Genomic DNA, 22341 nt, shown 5'->3' with positions numbered 1-22341 from the left:
TGAACCATGACCCCAATCTCTGTTAATCTCAGCCTCTCACTGAGCTGGAGACAGACAGGGACAGACAGAGGGAATGCTGCTGCTTCTTCAAGAACAGCTTCACCTGCAGCACAACCACCTCCTGCCCAGCAGTGCATCTCCCAAACTTTTCTGGAGTTATATAGCATCCAGAATACTGTCTCTCATACAGCTGTATACATCCTGCACTTCATGAGCACATTCAGCTGCTTTTGTATAATTCAGGAAAGCTGAACACAGATACATTAGAAATCCCTCTTCATTACTTCTGCTGCTCATGAAATCACTTATTTAGAGTATATTAAAGACCAAAGCATTTACTAACAATGACCTGTGAAAACACGATGAAAAAATTAGCTGACCTGGCACAAAGCAATGCCTTTACCTTTCTCTCTCCTCATTTAAAAGTATACAAGATGAGAGGAATTCTCCTTTTTCACACAATTATTTCTTTCTGTTTTCTAGGAAAACAACCCATTTTCTCTTAGCTGTTAGCCCATCTCAAAGTCCTCTTTTACCTTCTGACTATCTGAACAGATGTATAGAGGTTTTTTCTGTAAGGAAAAACAAAGAATTTGAGAAATCACATGCAAAAACCCCCTTATCTTTGTGCTTAGAAATTAAAGCAGAAATTAAGATGTGCTAAACTTCGGATGCTGTGTGTAACCTTGACTTAGTCTGTGTGTGTCAGCTTTGGTGAGTCACCAATCTCCCAAGGCTGTCGGTTGTTGTGTGTGGCTTCATTAGCACAGACACCAGAACTGGGGAGGGAACAGGAGCTGTGCCGGTGACGTTGTGATCTGGGGAGGGAACAGGAGCTGTGCAGGTGACGTTGTGATCTGGGGAGGGAACAGGAGCTGTGCAGGTGACGTTGTGATCTGGGGAGGGAACAGGAGCTGTGCAGGTGACATTGTCATCTGGGGAGGGAACAGGAGCTGTGCAGGTGACATTGTCATCTGGGGAGGGAACAGGAGCTGTGCAGGTGACGTTGTTGTCCCTCTCAGTGTGCAGCTCTGCTGCAGCTAATGAATCCAGGAAGAAGTGCGGGAAGGGGGGGGGTCTTACAAGAGGGTTGATAAGGATGCTGCAAATTGCTCTTGCTTTTATTCCTGAGGTTCCTGTAGGAGTCTGGACAATTTAAACTATCTCCAAGATGGTCCCTAACTGCATATTCCCCATTTTCCAGGTATCCCCCCAGCAGTCTCATGGATGAATGTACAAAAGAGCAGCACATAAACAATTGTAACTCCAGGTACTCTGAGTGTGACACCGTTCTTTGGGCATGTAAAACCCTAAACATAAGAACAAAGGGCAAAGTAGGAAAAGGCTTTTCCTTGCCAGAGAACATAAGGAAGAGGGCCTAGGCGCCACTCCTGATTTTTCCTTATTGCAAATGTGCATCTAACAGAAAAAATCAAGGATTTCAAGTTTCCATTCCATGAACTTTAAGAAGTCTGGGTACTCTGAGCTTAGTCTTTAAGCAATTTGAGGAAGAGTAGGAAACCAGTAACAGCAATGGTTTAAACATGTCCCATGTTATCTGAAAAACCTCTCCTCTAGGAGTGGCACAGATTTTTCAATCTACTGCCTCAAAAGCTTTTGAAATCAATGTTCCTGGATTGGCCATTTCCAGAGCAGAGACAGGATCTTTACTTAAAAGGGATTTACAGAGATAACCAGAAGAAACCCTGTTGATAAAATGCCCTTAAGGAAAACTTTAACTTCTAAATTTTTGATCTGAACTTGCCTACTATAGAAAAATAAGAGGAACCATCATATCAAAAGTGAAGTTAAAAAACACAATGAATAGTTGCTCAACATGTTTTGGCATGGGTAAGAGGATGAGAGAGCATATATTAGAGCCAAAATCCATAAAAGTCTGGATATGCTTCTAAAAATACAATGCAAGAGGGAACTGTCACCTCAGAATTGAGAAAAGATAAACTGCTGGAACACACACAGATCACAGCAAGTGTTGACAGGACAAATATAAATGGGAATGTGGAAATAGGAGCAGAAAACTAGGAAAGCTCAACATACAATATGTTTCTCAACAGTCTGTGTCTAAGATTCACTAAGGAGTATTTGAGAGCAGAATATAAAAAAGATTCACCTACATAAACTTATTAATACTAGAAACCCCAAACTTTGCATAAGCAATAAAGCAGCAGGCCCTGAAAAGAGTGCTGAAAGACAAATAGTAATAAATGGCAGATGAAATACAAGAGGGAATGAAGAGTGAGTATATTAATTAACATAAAGACAGTGGACTCAAGGGGGAAAATTAATCAAGTGCTGCTAAGGAAAAAGGAAAGAAGAAAAACACAGAGGGGCACTGCAAGTAAAGTGTGTTTAATCAGAAAAATGCCTTAAATTCTTAGTTATAACTCCTCTTACATTGCTTTGGATCCTCTACCTTACAAATTTAACAACCAGAAATAGTTGAAATGGCATATTTTATGCAAATTAAAAATGGCTGTGTAAACACACCATGTAATTCCTGGTAGATACACAAATGCAAGACACAGAATAAAGGAGCCAGCTGACTCACAGAATGGTTTGGGTTCAAGAGATCTTAAAGCTCATCTCATTCCAAGTCCCTGCCATGGACAGGAACACCTTCAACTAGACCAGGTGGACCAACCCTGTAACTCCTCTGGTTGTGTCTTACAGCTTGGTGGAAAAAATCTTTAAAGTGGGAAAATTCAGAAATACAGCAAAAACAGAAATAAAGAAAATACAAAATATTGTTTTACAGTATTTTTTAAAACAAGATATTTCAACAGAACCTTCATTAAGTGTTTTATCTTGTAAGGGGCATTTAGTTTTTGCAGTATTTTGTAACAAACAGTATTTTTCTCCCCACAGTTTTTAAAACTTCCAGGAAATTTTCCTTTTAGGACTTTTCAGTCTCCCTCTCCCCCACTGTAAGTTTAAGATGTCTGGAAGCCTTAGTATCAGGGTGCCTTCCTTTAACACACACATTTTTAAGCTTAACCAGAAGGCTGAGTTTACTATACAGTACCTGGTTTTTTGGGCATAATTACACTCTCATTCCTGTCAAACACAGACTCTTAGTTATCAATTGCTTTCTTGTCCTTCCCCCATGATATTGTCCTTGAAGCTCACAACATAAACACCAAGGGGTGTTACACTATGGATCACCTGCTTGATGAGAATATTCAGAAATGGAGTTAGATTGTATTTCTGGCCCTGTTCAGTGGTATATTCTGGCTCCATCATTCTCCAGTAGCTTAAAGCAGTGTGCTCATCAGGTGAAAGGAGAAAACTGCTATTTTAGCTCTTGAAGCAAAGCAAAACCACTGGGATGTATGCCTTCCTGCCCCTCTTTTCTCCTGCTTCCTAAGCTCCTCTGTGGACATGTGTCCTAAAAAGAACATATTCCTTTCCTGCAGTTTTCAGAATCTGTAATTTCTTCCTTTCCCCTTATACTTCGCTGCATTTAAAGGCACAAGTTTACCTTTCCATCCTTCATTCCATTGTTACACATGTTTCAGTTTCCCCTTCTCCTCCTTGCATTTTCCCTACAAATGAGATTTCATAGATGTAATTAATTTTTATAGGTCTCTAGGGAGACCTTGTAGCACCTTCTAGTGCATAAAAGGACTCTAAGAGAGCTGGAGAGGGACTTTGGACAAAAGCTTGGAGTGACAGGACAATGAGGGATGGCTTCCCACTGCCAGAGGGCAGGGTTTGATGGGATACTGGGAAGGAATTGTTCCCTGGGAGGGAGGTGAGGCTCTGGCACAGGGTGCCCAGAGCAGCTGTGGCTGCCCCATCCCTGGAATGTCCAAGGCCAGGCTGGAGGGGGCTTGGAGCAACCTGGGATAGGGGAAGGTGTCCCTGCCTGTGACAGGGGGTGGAACAATAGGAGCTGTAAGGTCCCTTCTAACCCAAATCATCCTGGGATTCTGTGACATTCAAGACTTGGTTGCTGTTATTACAGGCTGACAAGAGTAATAAAGAAATGCAGGAAGGACTGCCCATTTTCACAATCCCTGCCACCTTAAACTGTTTGCATGAGATCAAAGTCTCCAACTCCCTAAGGGTTAAATGCATTTTTCATCACAGTGTGATGTCTCTCCCTGTTTCCAGTCAGAAGGAACTGCAAGCTTTGCTCAGCACAGGCAGAAGGGAGCCCTTCCCAGGCTGAGGACTGATCCCCTTCCCCAAAAGCAGCCTGCTCTTCCCAAGGAAGTAGCCAGCTCAGAGCTCTATAAAGTGATTTTTACACACAGCACATAATTGAAGAACAATCCTGCTGTTACAGGCTACCATGGAAACCAGAGGGGAAAAAAGGGCTGAATATTAAATTTGAGAGTGAGAATATCCATCACTGCTATTACACAAAATGGTTTGCAAATGCTTCTATTAATGGGTCTGGGCTGGAACCTTTCCTGTTTGCCACTTTCTCCTGTAAGTGCTACAAGTGGAGCTGAATAGACGACAGAGAAAATATTCAAAACTCTTTACAGCCCAAGTGTATTCACACACCACAAAAAGGAGAAAAAAAAGAAGTGTCTGTTTGACAGAATAGTAAGCAACTCCAAACACAAACATCTACAATTAAACTCTAATCCATGGGTTTAGTTAGAAGGTGACAACAAATACATTAAAGAATGAAACATCAGAATAAGCTGTTTGTTTATTCTTAAAAAAATTCTTCTTATTTTTTGAGAATAAGCGTATGACACCAGTAAGGAAAATTTCTGCATCTCTACATCAACAACAAACCTTCACTATTTGGTCCCAGCCCCACAAGCCTGGCATCTTCAAGGGAAAAAGGGGGGAAAAAAGTGAAAAAGAGAAAAAATTACATTAATTAACAGTTTTTGAGAACAAAGAGTAACTCAGCCTGGCTTTCTGCACCATTGTCATTAAGATTAAATCCTCTGTAAATCAGATAAAAAATTCATAGCAGTTCAATCTTGTTCCTTTGTTTATCAGGACTTAAGATTCAATCTGGTATTGAAATACCCACAAGTGGTGCAGTGGTGGAATGTGAGCAGGACTGGATCTGCTTCAGAGTCCACTTCTTCCAATTTAGGATGTCTCTTCTTTCAAACCCAAGCTTTTTTTTTTTTTTCTTATATCCAGCTACTCCTGAATGCCTGCAGATTAACAGAATATTTGCTTTGGTTTAACCACTTTCTTTGTGCCAGAGAATAACACTTTCCCATTAGGATACAGACCCTTTCTTATCATCCCCATCTTCTTCTCTTCAGAAATAATTACTGCAGTGTATCAGCCCTGCACTTAATCAAATAAGTCTATGGCTTCATTAATGCAGAGAGAGAACTGTAATTATAGTGTTTGCTGAGAGAAATATCTTTTTTGCAATTTAATTCCTATCCTTGGTCTGCAAAAAGTCTGACTAAATCTTCGGCAGAATTTGCATGTTTGGAAAGGCCAGAGACACGAGTACTTACTTTCCCAATTTGTAATCCAGCCAGAAAGGATCTGAGATCCAGTGGTATTTGGTTGCTTTTTAAAATTAGTTCTTGTCTTCTCAGGAAGCACCTGTCATCTACAGTAAATCCAGCAATGTATCTCACACACAGCTAGCAAACCCATACACTGACATAATTTGTTCACAACTCTGAGAATAATACTGCAAAAATAAATCAGACTAAGGCTTTTACTCCTCTGCTTAGTACAGAGGGTGTTCCTCCTGTAATAAATTTGTATAATACAGAAAAAAACCCATAAATAAAGAGGAAATCACACAGATCTGGCTAGTAAGGCAGCAACTATCTGGAATTATTAACACCAAGAGATATTTACTGTTCTTCTCTTGAAAAGCTGCAGCATTAAAAGCATGGCCTAACTGAGAGACTCCTCAAGTTTCACCTCTGTAGTCATGTGAGCAGCACTATTTTCCAGATCAATATGGATGTAATTAAATTAATATAGTGGAAAACAGGCAATAGTATTTGAACTCCTTGCTTAATTTTTCTCCAATGAGCAGTGCCAAAAATAATTTTACAAGCTCTGAGTTTACTTAGTAGTGCACAGGGGCAGAACACAGACTTTGTTCCAAGCTTACAAGGAGAGCTTTCATTTTCAGCAGAGATTTGAACTTATTATACAGAACTGGCAGTGCAGTATTCTTTTCATAGCTAATTCGTCTTTCCTTCCATTATAGATTTGCTCTAAAATATTCTAGTACCATGAGTTATGTCAATTAATTCAATAAATTTATTTTAAATTATTTAAAATTTATATTGATTCATACCCATAGATTAGTTAATAGCTGATTTTAAGCCAGCTCCTTTTTGGTCTGCTGTTGTACACGCAATGTGAATAGTCTGATATATTCAGGTAGCAAATAATAAAGAAAAGCATGTTTGGATTAAATTACTGTTGCTCCTGCTACCAATTTGTAGAGAGAAACCTTGGACTGCAGTCAGAACACAGCACAGCAGGTATTTCATTCAGATTTTCAAACCACAAACCACTGTGCCCTTCCTTCACGTCTCTTGCACAGAAAGTAAATTCCTATGGCTTTTTCCCACTTGCTTTTGAAAGTAGCAGGATACATCTTTTGGGAAAGAGATTCCATTAGATCACAAGTGGCTATAAAATGTATTACACCAACACTTTTTTACACTTTCAAATGGGATTTTTAAAAATTTTTCAACCCTTCTCATCCCCAGAAGACAGTAACAAGCAGAGTTTAAAAGAATTTTAAAAGAAATTACAATCACTTTCCTTAGAGCCAAAGAATCTTTGAATAGCTAAAGAAGAGGAAAAAGAAATAGTAAGGAAGAAAGAATACATGAGATGACAAGTACAAATACACTCAGCAGTAAATAAAGAAATAGTAAAAACCTTTTTGATTTAAAACTATACACACAACAAAACCAAAGCTTTAATTTCCAGAATGTCAACAAATATTAACTATTTGTACTTCTTCAAAAAAAAAATTATTTTGACACAACCATATTAATTATCAAGTGTCTGATATGAACTTTTTAACCCTACCTATAGCCATTTAAAGAACTAATGAAAAATTTAATGTATGCCTAGTAATCTGATTTACCTTCCACTTACCAGCAATTTGCACCTTGCTTTTAGTTTGAATTTTGTAAGCTTTCACTTCAAGATAAACACACTGTAAAAATTACCTCAAGGCTCAGAACCAGGAAGTACAAAGTTCAGCTCTTGTTTATCTATATCACACATGAAATTAAGATCAAGCCATTTCCATCCTACAGTCTAATCTTCCCATTTTTAATGTGGTTAACAGCATGTTTTTAACTGCTTTAGAGTTATTGGGGTGAATTTATTTCTTTATACTATGCATACAAAATATTTTAGAAATCCTTGCCATTGCTATGACTTAAATCCTACACAAGTAAATACCAATTTTTCAAAACGTATATTAGTTTTTACTTTGTAACATTCTCCCCTACAGTCACACACTAAAAGGGACTTAGTTGAAGAAACTGTGAGAAAACAGACTTTATACACTTGATAAAAATACCAGCTCCAATGCAATGAATTGCAGTATTTTCTAATTTGGTCACAATACAAAATATTTATGATACCAACTTCTTAATAATAACTGAATGACTCAAGAGGCAAAGCTTTTTAACACATGCCAAGATCAGCCAGATTTCTCTCTCTGCAGTTCCTTGCAAAAGGCCCATATGCAGGGAATTAGATTTACCAAAGTCTTCTTTGTGGTCCATAACATCCACCTGTACAGAACAACGATTCCATTGATCACAAAACAAAACCATGAACAACTCATTCTTTTAGACCATTTCTCTAATTACCATGTTACACCCCCTTATTAAGATATTATTAATCAGAGTAAATAACACTATTTCTTGGCTAATTTGCTTCTGAATTCTTTCAGACAGCAAAGTAAGCGTTTGCTTGTTCACTGCTTTTGCCAGACCATACAATGGCTACTCTATGTCGCTTTTTCCCGATTTTAACCTTCAACTTCCTTTGGCAAAGCAGAAATCTATTGGTTTGCCCTTAATTAAGCTCATATTAATAAAAACCAAAATGAGCAAGGTAACTCAGAACTCCTGCACTTATTGGCACAATTGGTGCCATTCAATCAGAATTTGACAGAGGATCTAGAACAGGTGAGGAACAACCAGGCACTGAAGGATGAAGAAGGAAGACAATGTGGAACACCAAGCGTTTGATTCACAGGAAAAGTTCCACAAAGGAGTCTGGTTTTAAGCCCTGGGGATAGAGTCAGACAGATCTCTGCTTACTCACAACTAAGAAAAACCCAGCCTTAAGCAGCACCAGCAATCCAGGCCAACAGGTGACAGCTGGAATATTTGCTCATCAATGATCGCATCTGAAAACCTGCTTAAAAATGTACAGGTTTTTGGCTACCCAGCAGAAAACAGATGAGAAGAAAGGCTAATGATGGAGATGGATGAGAGAGAAGGAATGGGAATAATTTCACTGTGCACTTGAAAGCAGTCAAGTAGTTTCCTCTTCAATTACGTGAGACCGTTTTCCCCTGCAAAAGAAAGCTTCTTTTCTCCCATGGACTCAGTGGCTGGTTTTCCTTCACAGCTCAAGAGGCTGTTTCAACCACTAATTGCTTCTGGTTAGGAAAAAAAAAATTATTCCACAAGCATGGCTCTCTGCCTTGAAAATATGGAAAGGTCAGAGTGCTCGAGGAGCTCTGTTTGTTTTCTATCAATAACAGAAGGCACGAGTTGACAGCCATGCAGATACCCAAGTCAGCTCTAAATCCAGGGAGCTCCAGAAATGGAAACAGCCTGGTTGTCATAGCAGCAGAGCAGGATACCTGAGCTAATTACTCAGTCTGAGAGGCAGAGCTAATTAGCCCTGATGCAGCATCACACTGACACAGTTATAATCCTTCTGGGACCTCTCGTACATATTGCTGATTAGACATTTCAGTTTGCTTGCAACCAGCTCACAGAGCTCAGCACTCAATGCTGTGCTTTACAGAAACATTCAAAAGAAGAAGAGAAAAAAGGGGGAAACCAAAAATATGTTCCTACAAAAAAGCAGTGGAAAAGAGCTTACAAAAACCGCCAGAAAACTCTGAACTGCAACACTTCTGCAAGGAAGGAGGGTGCCTGAATCCACAATGCTGCAGACCAAAGTACAACAAAGGAGATGAAAATTTCAGTAGTGTGGATACACCTCCACCCCCAGTCCAGTGGCACTTAATTGAAAAAGGGCTTTATCATTACAGCAAGCTAATGTCAAAAAGTTCCCTGTTACCTAATAATGAAAACTCTGAAATTTTGCTCCTGCCTTAGAAATAAGAAAGTAAATACACCACACCACCTGCTTTACAGATTGTAAATCCCATGGAAAATAAACACCTACTACCAATAGACATAGCTGTTTTATTTTCAAGGACTGCCAACAGCATTTTAGCTGTTTTTCCACAAAGAAGTAGTATTTTAACACTTACCTTTTGACCTTTCTAAAGTACTATCTTATCCAAGACCCTCCCTCTAGAAGTAGCAACACATTTTAAAAGGGTCAGAAACAAAAAGTGAATGAGTGAATGTATCAGTTATTGTTAACCATTTTTCTGCCACAGAAATTCAACCTAACATGATGGAAAAGACTACACACACAAGCTGTGAAAGACAGGGACGTTTTTGTATTCTCAAAGGAAAAAAGCAAGCAAGATAAAGAAAAATTCTTTACATAACCATTTAACTTCTTTGTAATCAAAATCAGCAAAGGCAACAAATGTACAGATTGAGCAGGCAAACTAGAGGAAAGATGACAAGTGACCAACTCCCATGCAAATCTGCTTATTGAACTGAGATGTTTTGACAGTTCAATACAAGAGACTTCTCATTTACACCAAACAGCACTGTAAAAACACAGAAAGATTACTGGAGTCACACTAAAACCTAATCTCCTATGTTTTTAATGGACCTACATTCAAGAGATAATCAGAAGAGTTGACAAAGGACACATGCTTGAATATTTATTGAATGCCTATTTATTGACTTTTAAATTGCACAGATCTTTTACATTCACCTGCAGAAGCCACTAATTTAACAATTATTAGTATTAACAATTTACATAATACACCTGCATACTCATACTTACAAGAGATCACTTCTCATTTCAGCAACAGCTACAAGCAAAGCTGGAAGATGCCAAGAGGTTCATTCAAGCATCTGTGCTGTCCAACAGAATGGGATAAATACATGAAAATCAATGTTTCTCTAAACAGAGAGGTATTTTTTCAGGGTCAGTTGTGCTGCTAAATGAAACAGTTTGGTGCCTTGATTTCCAATTAAAGCCAGTAAATGGACACACACTCTTCCACCTACTCAAAATTTCTGAAAGACACATCAAGCTAAATGTACTTTACATATATTTAGATATAAGGTGATTCTAAGCACTATTGAAACGGTAGATTTATAAACCTAAGTTCACAATTTCCTGAGAAACTTTGTCCCAAGTTAGCTGTCCTCCTCCCTTCAGTTAACGATCACAAACTTAGATATATTATCAGTCAGCATTTAGATCCAGCTTTGGGAAAGGAGGCTGGAGAATCCAAGACAATGTTAGTGGAGCAAACTGAAAAGAAGAAAATTAAGGAAGATAAAGCAATCATTGAGATTCACAAAGGGTGGTTATTTATGAGGAATAGAAATAAGCAAGAATGTCAAGGAAGTCTCATATGGAAATAAGGATGTCATAACATATGATCTTCCCATGAAAAAGAATCTTTGTCTCCCTCACAACATACAGAACAACCCCCCTATTTCTCATTTCCATTAAGGACAGCTTAGTATGCACTTTACCCTAAGTGGACTACCAATAAAATCCACTCTCTTCTGAGAAGCTCTTATTTATTCTAGAAAACAAGTATATTACTGGAAACTGGAAAGAACTGCACTATTTGCCAGGATATTAACCCTGTTCTACAGCTGTTACTGTAGCCACTGCAAAAATTCCAGAACAGAAATAAATCTCCCAAACACACTATAGACTTGGGGGATAGGAAATTTTTGCTTCCTTTATCCCACCATTGCTGTTTGGGAGCAGGAGGCACTGAAAGAAGCTCAGCAGAGATAGCCCTGGGATACAGAGGAGAGCAATGAAAATGAAAAGTCACCATTCAAAGAAAAGCCAAGTAAGTCAATGACATCAGGCACTCGCAGTGCAGCTGCCTCCCAGCCAGTCACAGAAAGCTCTTCTGGGAAGCACTTGCTCCAGCAGCATATGGCTGACAGTGGGCATTCAGCCTGCATCACTCACCAACAAGGGCTTTAAAAACTAGGAGTCTTATCAGAGTGCTGCTTTCTCTAATGAGGAGAAAGAAAGGAAAGGGAGAATAAATTAGAGAGCAGCAGGAGAATGAAGATATTTATGACATGCCTTCACCAAAAGCTTGCATCAACAATATAAACATATGGCCAAAGATGCTTTTGTTTTAATGCTGCCCAAATTCTTGTGGGGTTCCCTTTTTTTTTTTTAATATATAGACTTCAGGAAAGAGGTGAAAAAAAAAAAAGGAAAAGCACAGAGAATACTACTACTTTCACATAAGCTGCCAAATACAGCCAAAAAAATGTTTCATGGTCTCTGTGTGAACAGTGCAGACATTGACACAGGCTGGTAACCTAAGCTCTAACCTTCAGCCCTTCAGCCCTTTTACACAATGCTCCAAGAGCTCCAGTCCTTCTTGTCATCCACAAAACAAGTTTATTTCCTTCAGCTTTGAAAAAGGGCTGCTGAAGCTGCTGATGGTTCCTATTTCTTTTCTCTGATGCTTTTAACTGCTTAAGATTTCACCTTATACTGAAGAAGGAAGAAAAAGGACTTTTATCCGACTATTTGATGCTTAAAGGTGTATTCCCACATCAGATACAAAATGGAGAAAAAGAATTTCTGAATTGTGGGTTATTTTCAACTCTATTCAAAGGAAATTCTAGGAAGCATCAGAAAACAGTAAATAATTTGGTTTTGGGCACAACAGAGAGAGTAGAGCTCTCTCTCTCTTCAAGGATGAGTTAACAGAAAAAAGACAACACATGAAAAATTCATTAGAAGGCACAGTGTGGCAACAGAATGCTGGAATGGCTGACTGCTGCATGCCTGGTAATGGAGACTGCTTAAGTAGGGTATAAAAGGCAGGGCACTCGCTGCTGACGTGATAAAGGATCACAGAGGAACAAATAACACTGATGCTTCATCCACAGGAAATCTTTCTTGCTGTGAACTGAAGCCTGATTCCTTCCTCTTCAGTTTAAAAAAAAATCATTCTCCTAAAAAGAAAGAAAAAATATCACAGTTAAGGTATAGTTACCTACTAGTTTTTTCAATTAAAAAATTGGGAAGAAACAGAAAGGGAAAATAAAGTTATGCCTACCTGGAGTACCAGATCTTTTGTCTCTTGCTGATGATGAGTAGAATGTCTCTGTGAGGATTTGTATACTTTAGCATGATGACAGGAAAGTGAGAAAGAGAAAGGGTAGCCCTTGACGAACAAGCTTTAAATCAAGTTATTCTGGAATGCAGACAATATTTCTATACAAACCATGCACACAAGGAGCACCAATCCAAGAGTCTCGCTCATCTTTACCAGCATTTGCATTAACACATGTTTGTAGGTCAGATTTATTCTATACAACTTGTTTCTCATGTTCTGTACCTCGACATCCTGAACACTGGATAAAGAAGTTGATTAAATCCAGAAGTGCTATGTCCCTGTCTTGTTTATATGATTCAATCCAGTCGTCCACCACAGACTGTCAAGAAAAAAAGAATACTTATCAGAGACTCTTAAGAAGTGCTTTATTAAAGGCAAATGACTTATTCTGTTCAGAATATAATTTTATAACTGAGCATTTATTTTGCATAATTATACATGCATACAAATGCAGATATATATGTACCTTCTCTCAAGGTGGAGACAGAACAAATATTGTTAGAGAGCAGAATTATATGCATCATTTTCTGGTATTATATTCTATAAACACAAGTTCAAGTTGAAATTACTGTAATTCCCCAAAACTACTTAGAGAATTTTTTCAGTTTTAAAATTGTGTGGAAAAAAACCAAATATTGTTACTCCATTCAGAATGACCAACATATTCTCAGAAAACTGATGAATAGAAATACTTGGGATAAATACCGATTTTATACTGCATAGTGAATATCCCAGTCAGTCACTCAGGAACACTGTAAATAGTTCAGGAAAACAAAATATAATGAGGAATACACAGTAAATAAAATAATACACAGAAGTTGGACTTAGAGTGTTTGTAAGCTACCTGGATCACAGGATAGGAAATTCATTCAGTTTTCAACTGCCCTCAGAACTACAGTTAACCATGAGCTATTTTCATCATCTCTGATATTCCAAGCTCCTCAGCTACAGAAACACTTAGGTAAGGAATTGTGTATATTTAATGTAATCAAATATTATTCTTTACTCATTTTATGAGGGAAAAGAAACTTTTCTGTTCCACACATGCTACAGCATTCATTAGGAAAAGCTTGATTATGTTATCAGAGTACACCTCGCAAATAGATTAGTTTATTCTGGACAGTTCAGGTCTACAATGAATTTCTATAAAATTAAATTTAAAAAGACACACACACATACAAACACCCACCATGCCCACACAACTGCTCCTACCATGCTGAAAAGGAATCAATAGGAAAGACAAAAAAATCCAAACAATTTGATCTCTTAGAAAAATCTGCCTTTTTCTTAATTAGCTGTAAAAGGAGGGATCTTGAAAAATCCCTCTGCAGTTTCCAGTTTATCCAAGTGCAGACGCCCAAGTCTACCCTTGGCAGGTGTGTGAGGAAAAGGATGCAGCAAAGTACCTGTGTACATCCCAGAGACACAGAGAACTCTGAACTGAGCCAAAGCACTCCATGTTTAACACACATCACTACACTCACCCTTGAGCCACGAGCAGACCAGCAGTACTATCATGTTATCCAACAAGCAGCATCAATCTCTAAACACCCAATTTGCCAGGAAACTCAGTTTTCACAGGTTTTGCCTCCCAAAACACACACACACCCAGTAGGAGAAGGAATCTTAAAAAGGGGTCCATCTGCTATTTAGAAGAAATTAGACAGCAAGTCTTGGCCTCTAAGCTTCACATAAGTTGAGGAAGCAGCAGCACAAAACCTGTTATCTAGAATGTTATCTCACTGTTATTTAATCATTAATTCAGACCTGTTCCTGGAAGTATCAATCATTTCAATCAATCAATAAAATTCTCCAGGGCACAGAAACCAAATGTAGCCAAATGTAAAAAGTATTTACTACACCAAATATTGACAGAGCTTAATGGCCAGGCTGTTGGTGTGCTACCAATTTACAAGATTTGTTTGAACAGCTCTATTACTGTAGATATCAGAACATGCAATTGCCAGAGCTATTTTTTTACACTAAAGAAAATAGCAGCTATGCAGGGCCAGAGTACAGGTTCACCTGCCCAACAGGGCTTACACATGCAGGGAAAAGCATAGGAAAAGGGCACAAATATACTGATATTTCTGAGTTACTGACCCAGACCCTTAAGACCCCAGCAAATTTCTTCTCTCATGGATGTGTCTGTCTAAACCAGCTTTATGTCTACATTGTTTTGCAGCAGTGTGCAAGGGTTAATTATTCACTGCAAAATGAAAGAATAGTTGTGTTTTAAACTTGCCAATTGTTAGATCCATTTGATGTGACTCAATTCTTATGAAACAAGAAAAAACAAATTCCAACCCCTTGTTTGCATTTTCCATGCTTCCATCTGGTCACCTCTTTCCAGGCAGAATAATCCTACCCTGTGCCATGTGGCTTGCCCAGAAATAATTCTGTATCTTTATTCTTGCCCACTCTTGTCACGCATGTCCTGACAGTTTCTGAAGTCTACTATATTCTTCTTTGAGCCTGGGAAATCTCAGCTGCTTTCCCTGAGTGTTAATACATAATGTTTCCCAGCATCTGTTCATTATCCACAGCTGAGTTTCATAGAAAACACTCCCTGTGGAAGTAAGGCTGGCCCAAGAAATTCCCTCCCACGTTCAGTCTTACTCCTGTTTGTTGCTACAACACACTGCCCCTTCAGCCATACCACTGCACCTTCTCATGGACTGCGCTATAAATACTCCCAATGAACCCACCTGGATTTAAAAAATGGGGAGCCAAGGAAAAAACTGTGAAGGAATACCTTTAAATTTTGCTTCTGCTTCTTTTATAAAATTACTTAAATTATTTTTGCAGCGCTATCTCAAACTGCAGCATCAGTGCAGCTCCTCTCATGTCTATTTTTTATCTGTCATACAAAAAGAATTGTGTGGGACACATTGTGTCCTTGGGCACTGGGGGCCCACTCTGTCCTACCAGCGTGGCACTTGCACCTCAACCCAAAATCATCATGCAATTTACAGAAAAATAAAGACAAGTGGCTCATCTCCAGACTTGGGGACCAGACTTGAGGCAATGCAGTCTTCAGTGGCAGCAGTAGATAACAAAAGCAGAAAAATCAGAGCAAAGGTTCTCAGAGGGATAGCAGGCAAAGACTGTCTTGACCTCCCAGAGAAGTGACAAAGCTGGAAGTAAAATCTGAATTTGACACACCCAGGCACAGTCAGTGTAACTCCCTGCTCTGAACAGGTACCTGTGAAGAGCTGGACAATGTAATTGAGCTGCACAATGTTGTGTTTACCCCAAGAGAGCTCCACTGACTGAGGGGCTGCAGGAAATAAGTCACATACAGGCACCTGGCCTGCCAGCATCAGCACAGAGCCACACAAACTGCATTCACTAAGCACTAAAAATCAGTGCCCCAAAATAACATCCAGAGCCCCACACACTCAGCCCCTGTGCACTTGGCATGCTGGCTGCCTCATTTTGTTAGAGATTACAGTTTAAGGCAACAGGAGATGATGAGGCCAGACTACATATGCTACAACAGTTGGAACTTAATCAAACTGTTGAGTTTTGATGTAACTGAAAAGAGCTATAAAAACTGAAAACATTAGATGAATAAATAAAAATGACACACATCAGAACCAAAAGAGAGACCAAGTATCAACTGAACCAAGAACCAAACAGCAGTAATGCAAATACCAGGAAAAAAGACTGAATGCAAGCAAAAAAGGAATCAAATCACAGGCAGCAGCGTAGCAAATGGTGCAACATGCAAGCCTTGCCAGAAATGGAATTATTTTGCATAAATATGCATAGAGAAAAGGATTCCTATTAAAAACAAGAATTTCTAACCAACAGGCCCCAGGTAACAGCAAACCCTCTTTTTATACATAATCCAAGAGCAAACTCAGGGAAATGGCCCACATTTGAGCCCCTTGCCCAGAGACCTCCTGTTCTTGCCCCTCTCTGTCAGCTGTCCCAGGCACAGATCATTAACACCTTGAAGGCACAGGAGGTGACAGGAGGGAAGGACCAGGTGACCCCTTTGGAAAGGAGGTAGCTACAAGCAGGTTCCATCCCCCGGAATCCATCTCCACAAGTCTCCATGCTTACTTGCACAAAACACCCAGAAAAGAGGGCAGCAATAGATTGCATGAGCTGCTCCACTGGTACCCATCTGCTTCCAGATGTTTTTACCTACAGATGCAGTGGGGAGCATGGATTTACCATATGGAAATAGGCACTTACATGCTGTGCATGAAATACATGATAAATTCAGCACAGGACCTACAGGACATGTGCTGCAGCCTGCCCAGGGGCAGCACATCCGTGCTCTTGGGATTCACCAACTTCAAGGCACAGACACAAGGAAAAGGCTCCTTTGGCAATGAGCTCAATTCCACAGATAAAACCTCCAAATGACTCCAGTAACATCAACAACCTTCCTCCTCTCCCTGCTGTCAAGACACATATGCACACCCACTTAGATACATGCACACAGACACAACATGCACCACATCTCCAGGTCAGTCAACAAGTTCATACAGGTACATCACAAAAATAAGACTCAATCATTTTTTAAAATTATGAAATTGCTTCTATTCTTATGAGAACGGAGTAAAAAATCAAGGTTTCCTGCAAATGGCAGATGATGTATGGTACAAATACAGAGTCTGTACAAAGATTTTCCAAAGCCTGCAATGGTTTTCAAAAGAATCTCAGAGAAATGAACTCTCTGATGAGTCTGTTTTAAAAACTACCATAGAGCATAATTTGAAGAATATGCCAAGGTAAGCAACCCTACAGAAATAAGAAGCCTAAATGAAGTCAAGCAAATAGCAGAATAAATGAGCCTGAGTAAATAACTTCAAATCAATCAACTTGCAGAAATATTGACCTTCACATCTCAAAGTCTGCTAAAAGATAAACCAAAGCATTTTATAGTACTGAAGAGGAACAGCAGCTTGGGGTTGCCAGTAAAAGCAAGTCAGAGACAATGAATGAAATAATGAAGCTAGTGATCTTATTACCTCCTCTAGGCTTTGCAGCTATGAATCCATTTCATATTCCTACAGTGTGGGAGAATTTAGGAGCATTAAGTGCTGGAGGAAGCACAGGGACTGACTGCAGAGGACATCTTGCCAACTCGTGTAAATTAGCACAGTCCCACCAAATATTAATGAAAGCTGATTTCAAAAAAAGCTATTTCACAATTTCAATTAAGTAACAATCTGGCAACAGTGCTACAAACAAAAGGGAAAACAAATGACACCATATTCAAAGTTCATGTTAAAATGGAAGATCTCACTCAACTGTAAACCAAGGCAAATCAAGTATAAAGAACTTTAAATAATTTGCCATTTCATACAACTGATCATGGACATGCTTCATTTACAGTGAATATGAAAGAAAAAATTTATTCTAGAATGGGTGTGCAATGTGTTTACATCAAGGTAGAAAAAAATTCAAAAATCAAAGCTTACACTAAACTTCAGCAAAAAACCCAAAGTCATTCAAATGAAACTTTAAACTCATTAAAAAAGGAATGCACTGTGACATTAAATATTTCAATAACCTGTATAAAGAGCAACTCAAATAGAAAAGCAGAAAATAGACTTTAACAGATAGTGAGAAAAACTTAGTACACTAAAAATAAGGACCCAGGGGGAAAAAAAAGGCAAGTAGTGAGAGACTTAAAACACTCTGCATAAAAACATTTAAGTGAATCTGTTCAGGTTGGGTTTAAAAAAAAAAAATTAAAGCCTTTTAAATATAAATTTTGTGAAAATTGAAGATATTACACAGATGGCTACTGGGGAGAAGGTAGTTCCTAATGTGAGAAAGTCCATGCAGCTTAGATTGGGCACTACACTCCAGGATGAGTGCCTGGCTGCATTCCAAACTCTAGGCAGAAAGTCTAAGATGCACCCAGTGAAAACCTAATATAAGGATAATAAAAATGAACTGCAGCTTGAGGATGTGTGCTTTATTCTTTTTCTCTAAGGATCATAATTTTAAATTATGAAAGAGTTCATACTTTGCTAACACCTATCATGCACTTCCTGATAAGTCAAAATTATTTTCTTTTAAAAAATGCAAAAATCTCACTTTAGATAAGAGTAAGCAAAGATGAGAATTTGTTTTCTGCAGTGTCTACCTATGTAACTTTTTAATTTCTGAACTACAGAGAGGAAAGGAATATACAATCCTAGAATTATTTCTTCCCAATAAAACTAAGGGATTTATACTCTCCATACAGGATTATCTATTGGCATTTTGTGTAAATACATATTTCTATGGAGTAGACCGGGTATTAAATATAATTACACAGGGAAATCAATGTAACATGTTGCATTGAACCATTTGGGAGAAAAAACACTACCAAAAGAAAAAAAAACCCCAACTATTCTCTTAGGAGAATCTTAGAATGGTAAATGTTTACTGGCATTACAGTGAGTACATAAAAGGTACTGGGAAAATTCTGCTTTCAAATGGACTAAAATCACAGGAACTCCTGAGGCTGGGCACTCTTGCCCAGCAGATCCACACTACTCAGAGCAGCAGTTCCTCACCTGAGTGCTCAGAACAGGTGGGTGCACCTTACAAAGCTCCCACCAAGAAGATTTTCTAAGGTGGTACAGAACTCTTGCAGGTGCTCATCTCTCACAGTTGACATGTTACACCATTTCCAGGGACTGTGTCTGTTTAAGCTGAGCCAATCATGGGCATGAATGATGCCACAAAACATCAAAACTGCTCATAAACATTGAGCACCAGAATAAAAATATACTTAGAGGGGTGCTAAAACAAAATGGAGTTATTCCAGCAAGAGATCCATCAGTTTATTAAAACACCTGATTCTCATTCCTTTGCTAGCATGGTTTGTAAAGGGTTCACAGATCACCCCAGACACTTCAAAAAACATCAACATTCTAGACAGCAAAAGACTTCTCTGCCTTCAAGTATAATGAGCATTTTCAGGTACAAATGCTTTCACACACTGCACTACTGGCACTTAACAGCAAAATCATCTCACATCTTATTAAATCACAAAGGAAAAGAAGCCTTGTGTGATGACTGCAGAAAATTTAATTTGGTATTAAGGGATACTCTTCTAATTAATTAATGCTTCATTTGGTGGCTAAATTGTTCCCAGTGTAACAACTACAAAAACACGTACCTAGTTTTGATTTTTTTCTTTTAATTCAGTACTACACAATCAAAAGCAAAGCAAGATTAGGCTACAGAAGAAATCTACTGATTGAGCAAAATGAAGATACTAGTTTAAATGTTAATAATAGATGCAGTCATTTTGCCCAGTAAACTTCAGAGACTGCACACTCAAATTCCTAAGGAGTCCTGAGACAATCTGGGGAAACCCTGAGCTATTATCCATCCTTCAACAGGAGGATCCAGCAGTTAAAATACAATAAATTACAATTAAACTAAAACATGCATTTAACACAAAAAGCATGGGTAATACTTAATATATGTCTGTATATTTTTAATCTTCAAAGACCTTCACTTTCAGAAACAGCTGAGGGAGACACAGAGATGTGATCTGGCAAAAAACACTTCTAGAGGGAGAAAAGAAACTCTGAGAAGAGAGAGCCATTAAGGCAACTGAGAACAGACACCACAGTGGCCCTGAACTGACAACAGTCAAAGGCAGGGAGAATACCCAAAATTCGTTTTTGCCACCTTATTCCCTTTCTTAGCTGCCACTGTCAGAGACAGACTGTTGGATTTTTGCTGCAATCCAGTTACAGCTGCTCTGATGCTCTTAATCTCAAGAATCCATGTAAAAACACATGTAATTCCTCCTGCATAAGGTAAATATGGTTCTGCAGTCACTCTAATCAGGAATAAGTCTGTCCTACTGCCAGAGATGGACTTCTCAAGGCAGGGTAAGCAGTGCTACAAATACAGCTTTACTTGAACCTCAAAGGACACAAATCCCCATGTGCTACAATGTGCAGGTAAGAACAGTGAGGAACCCCATGCATCCCTGATTTCTGGAGAGACAAGGAAGAATTAGTGGCACCATGAAAAATTCCATTTCAACACACTAGATACTTGGATACTTATCTTAAAATACTTGCTGGCAGATAATGGAGCCATATTTATTCTGAACTATGTCTAATCAACACCAAGATTACCTTTTATTAGCTGAGCATAAGCAGAGGCAGCAATTTTTAAAAGTTTTTTTCCCTCAAAATCAGCCTCTGCTCTGTAGTGAACTGCTAACAACAATAAAGGGTGACTGGTAATGCATGGAATATTCCAGAATCATCAAGGCACAGATCTGTTCATGTTTTGGTACTGAACTCTTCCTATAATTACTGATGATCCATTCTCTCTGATCTTTTAGGGGAACAAAACGCCTTTGCAGATGAGAAAGCAGAACAGTTCTATGCTTGGTTTAGCCACCAGTAGTGCAAACTTCATTACAGATAACTGCTCATAACTCATGAGAAATTTGCAGTCTGAGTCCTAAACAAAATCTGATCTCATTACAATTTCTTTATTTCCCTGTCATCTTAACAGCAGGGTCAGAGATCAATGCAGAGATGCCTGCAGATTTTAGCTAGCAGTCAGCCTCAGCCTGGGCAGCTCAGCTGGAAGAGCAGAGGCTCACCCGAGCCTTCATTCCCACCAGTGGGCAGCTGAGCACATGAGAAATGCTCATAGAGACCCTTCTGCCTATGGAAGTTCAGAGCAGGGAAATGTAGAGGATAGAGCTGTCACCATAAAATGATAGAACTAAAAAATGAATCTATGGAAGAGATAAATGACAAAAAGCAGAAGAGTATCATGTTTAACTATGAAGACAAGAACCACTAAAGAAGTTCTATGAACAGTCTTAATGGAGTAACACTTGAAAAGTGTACCTGCAGAAATCATGAGCAGAAGGTCATGTCACACTTCATACACAGACAGCTGCTGACAGAACAATTTCTGAAGCACTAACTGTACAAAAGGTTACAGAGCAAATGAAAACCACTGACAACTGTCTGATACCAACTTAATGTGGGCATCAAATAGATTTAGAGAGTTCAAGCAAGACACAAGCTGCACCCTGTGACAGAGGCAAAGATTTTATGCAAAGAGCAATCCTGGAGTTATGTATATTTGAAATAGAAAAAATTAAACTGATTTTATTTCCCTGGAAGAAGCAACCAGCAATAAGCCTGAAGAGAAGTAATAAATGAATCCTGCTGTGAGAACCAAAATAGAGACGCTTAGAAGTGAAAATCGAATTCAGCAACAGACTTTTATGAATTGGCATCACAAAGCCAGAAAAATCTAACAACTAAAAAAAATTCTAAAAGCAAACAGCAGGAGCAGATAGATCAGAAATGAAAGCACATGATTTCCATGTAATCTCAGGATATATTAATTGAATTTTCCTGGGTTTTCAATGCTGGAAGCAAACTTAGGAACACAAGAAAAAAAAGTATGTTCATATTACAGGGAAAGAACTAAATATTGAGAAATAATATGTTTGGCCAAATACAAATATACGGCACTAGCTTGAAAACTATAATATTGACAAGATTGCTAAAACTGAACAAAAAAACCTGCATCAAAACTATGAAAAACAAAAATGCCAAGCATTCCTAATTGTTACATTAAAAGCTCTAAGTTATTACAGAAAAATATAAGCATAAAGACACTTATAAGTTTGGTTTACAGAACCTTGGTTTCACATTGAGATGATTGTCCAGAAGTTCAAGCTAAAAATATTAAATTACATTTCAATTGCATTCTCTTTCCTACTATAGGGTTACTTTAATTCTGAGGATATTTTTACCAACAGTACATTTTTCAAAAGAGCCCAAGCGATGCATACTCCTGAAATTAAGGCTCAAGTACTTTATGCCTGTTTGCACCTGAGGCCTCCAAATACTCTTGCCTACTCC

The 22341-nt window shown here is 38.6% G+C and overlaps 1 protein-coding gene across 2 annotated transcripts in view; it reads right to left on the bottom strand.

Annotated features, from left to right (window-relative positions):
* STAG1 (stromal antigen 1) overlaps nucleotides 1–22341 on the bottom strand; it is a 154151-nt gene that overhangs the window by 74671 nt on the left and 57139 nt on the right. For both annotated transcript variants that reach the window (XM_030954533.1, XM_030954534.1), the window contains exon 5: nucleotides 12683–12779. In XM_030954533.1, coding sequence (XP_030810393.1) covers nucleotides 12683–12779 — 97 coding nt within the window. The remainder of the gene's footprint in view (nucleotides 1–12682; nucleotides 12780–22341) is intronic.

Source organism: Camarhynchus parvulus, chromosome 9 (genome assembly GCF_901933205.1).
Source record: "Camarhynchus parvulus chromosome 9, STF_HiC, whole genome shotgun sequence".
Classification (NCBI taxonomy): domain Eukaryota; kingdom Metazoa; phylum Chordata; class Aves; order Passeriformes; family Thraupidae; genus Camarhynchus; species Camarhynchus parvulus.
Note: the sequence above shows the minus strand (reverse complement) of the source record. Positions and strands in the feature narration are given on the sequence as shown.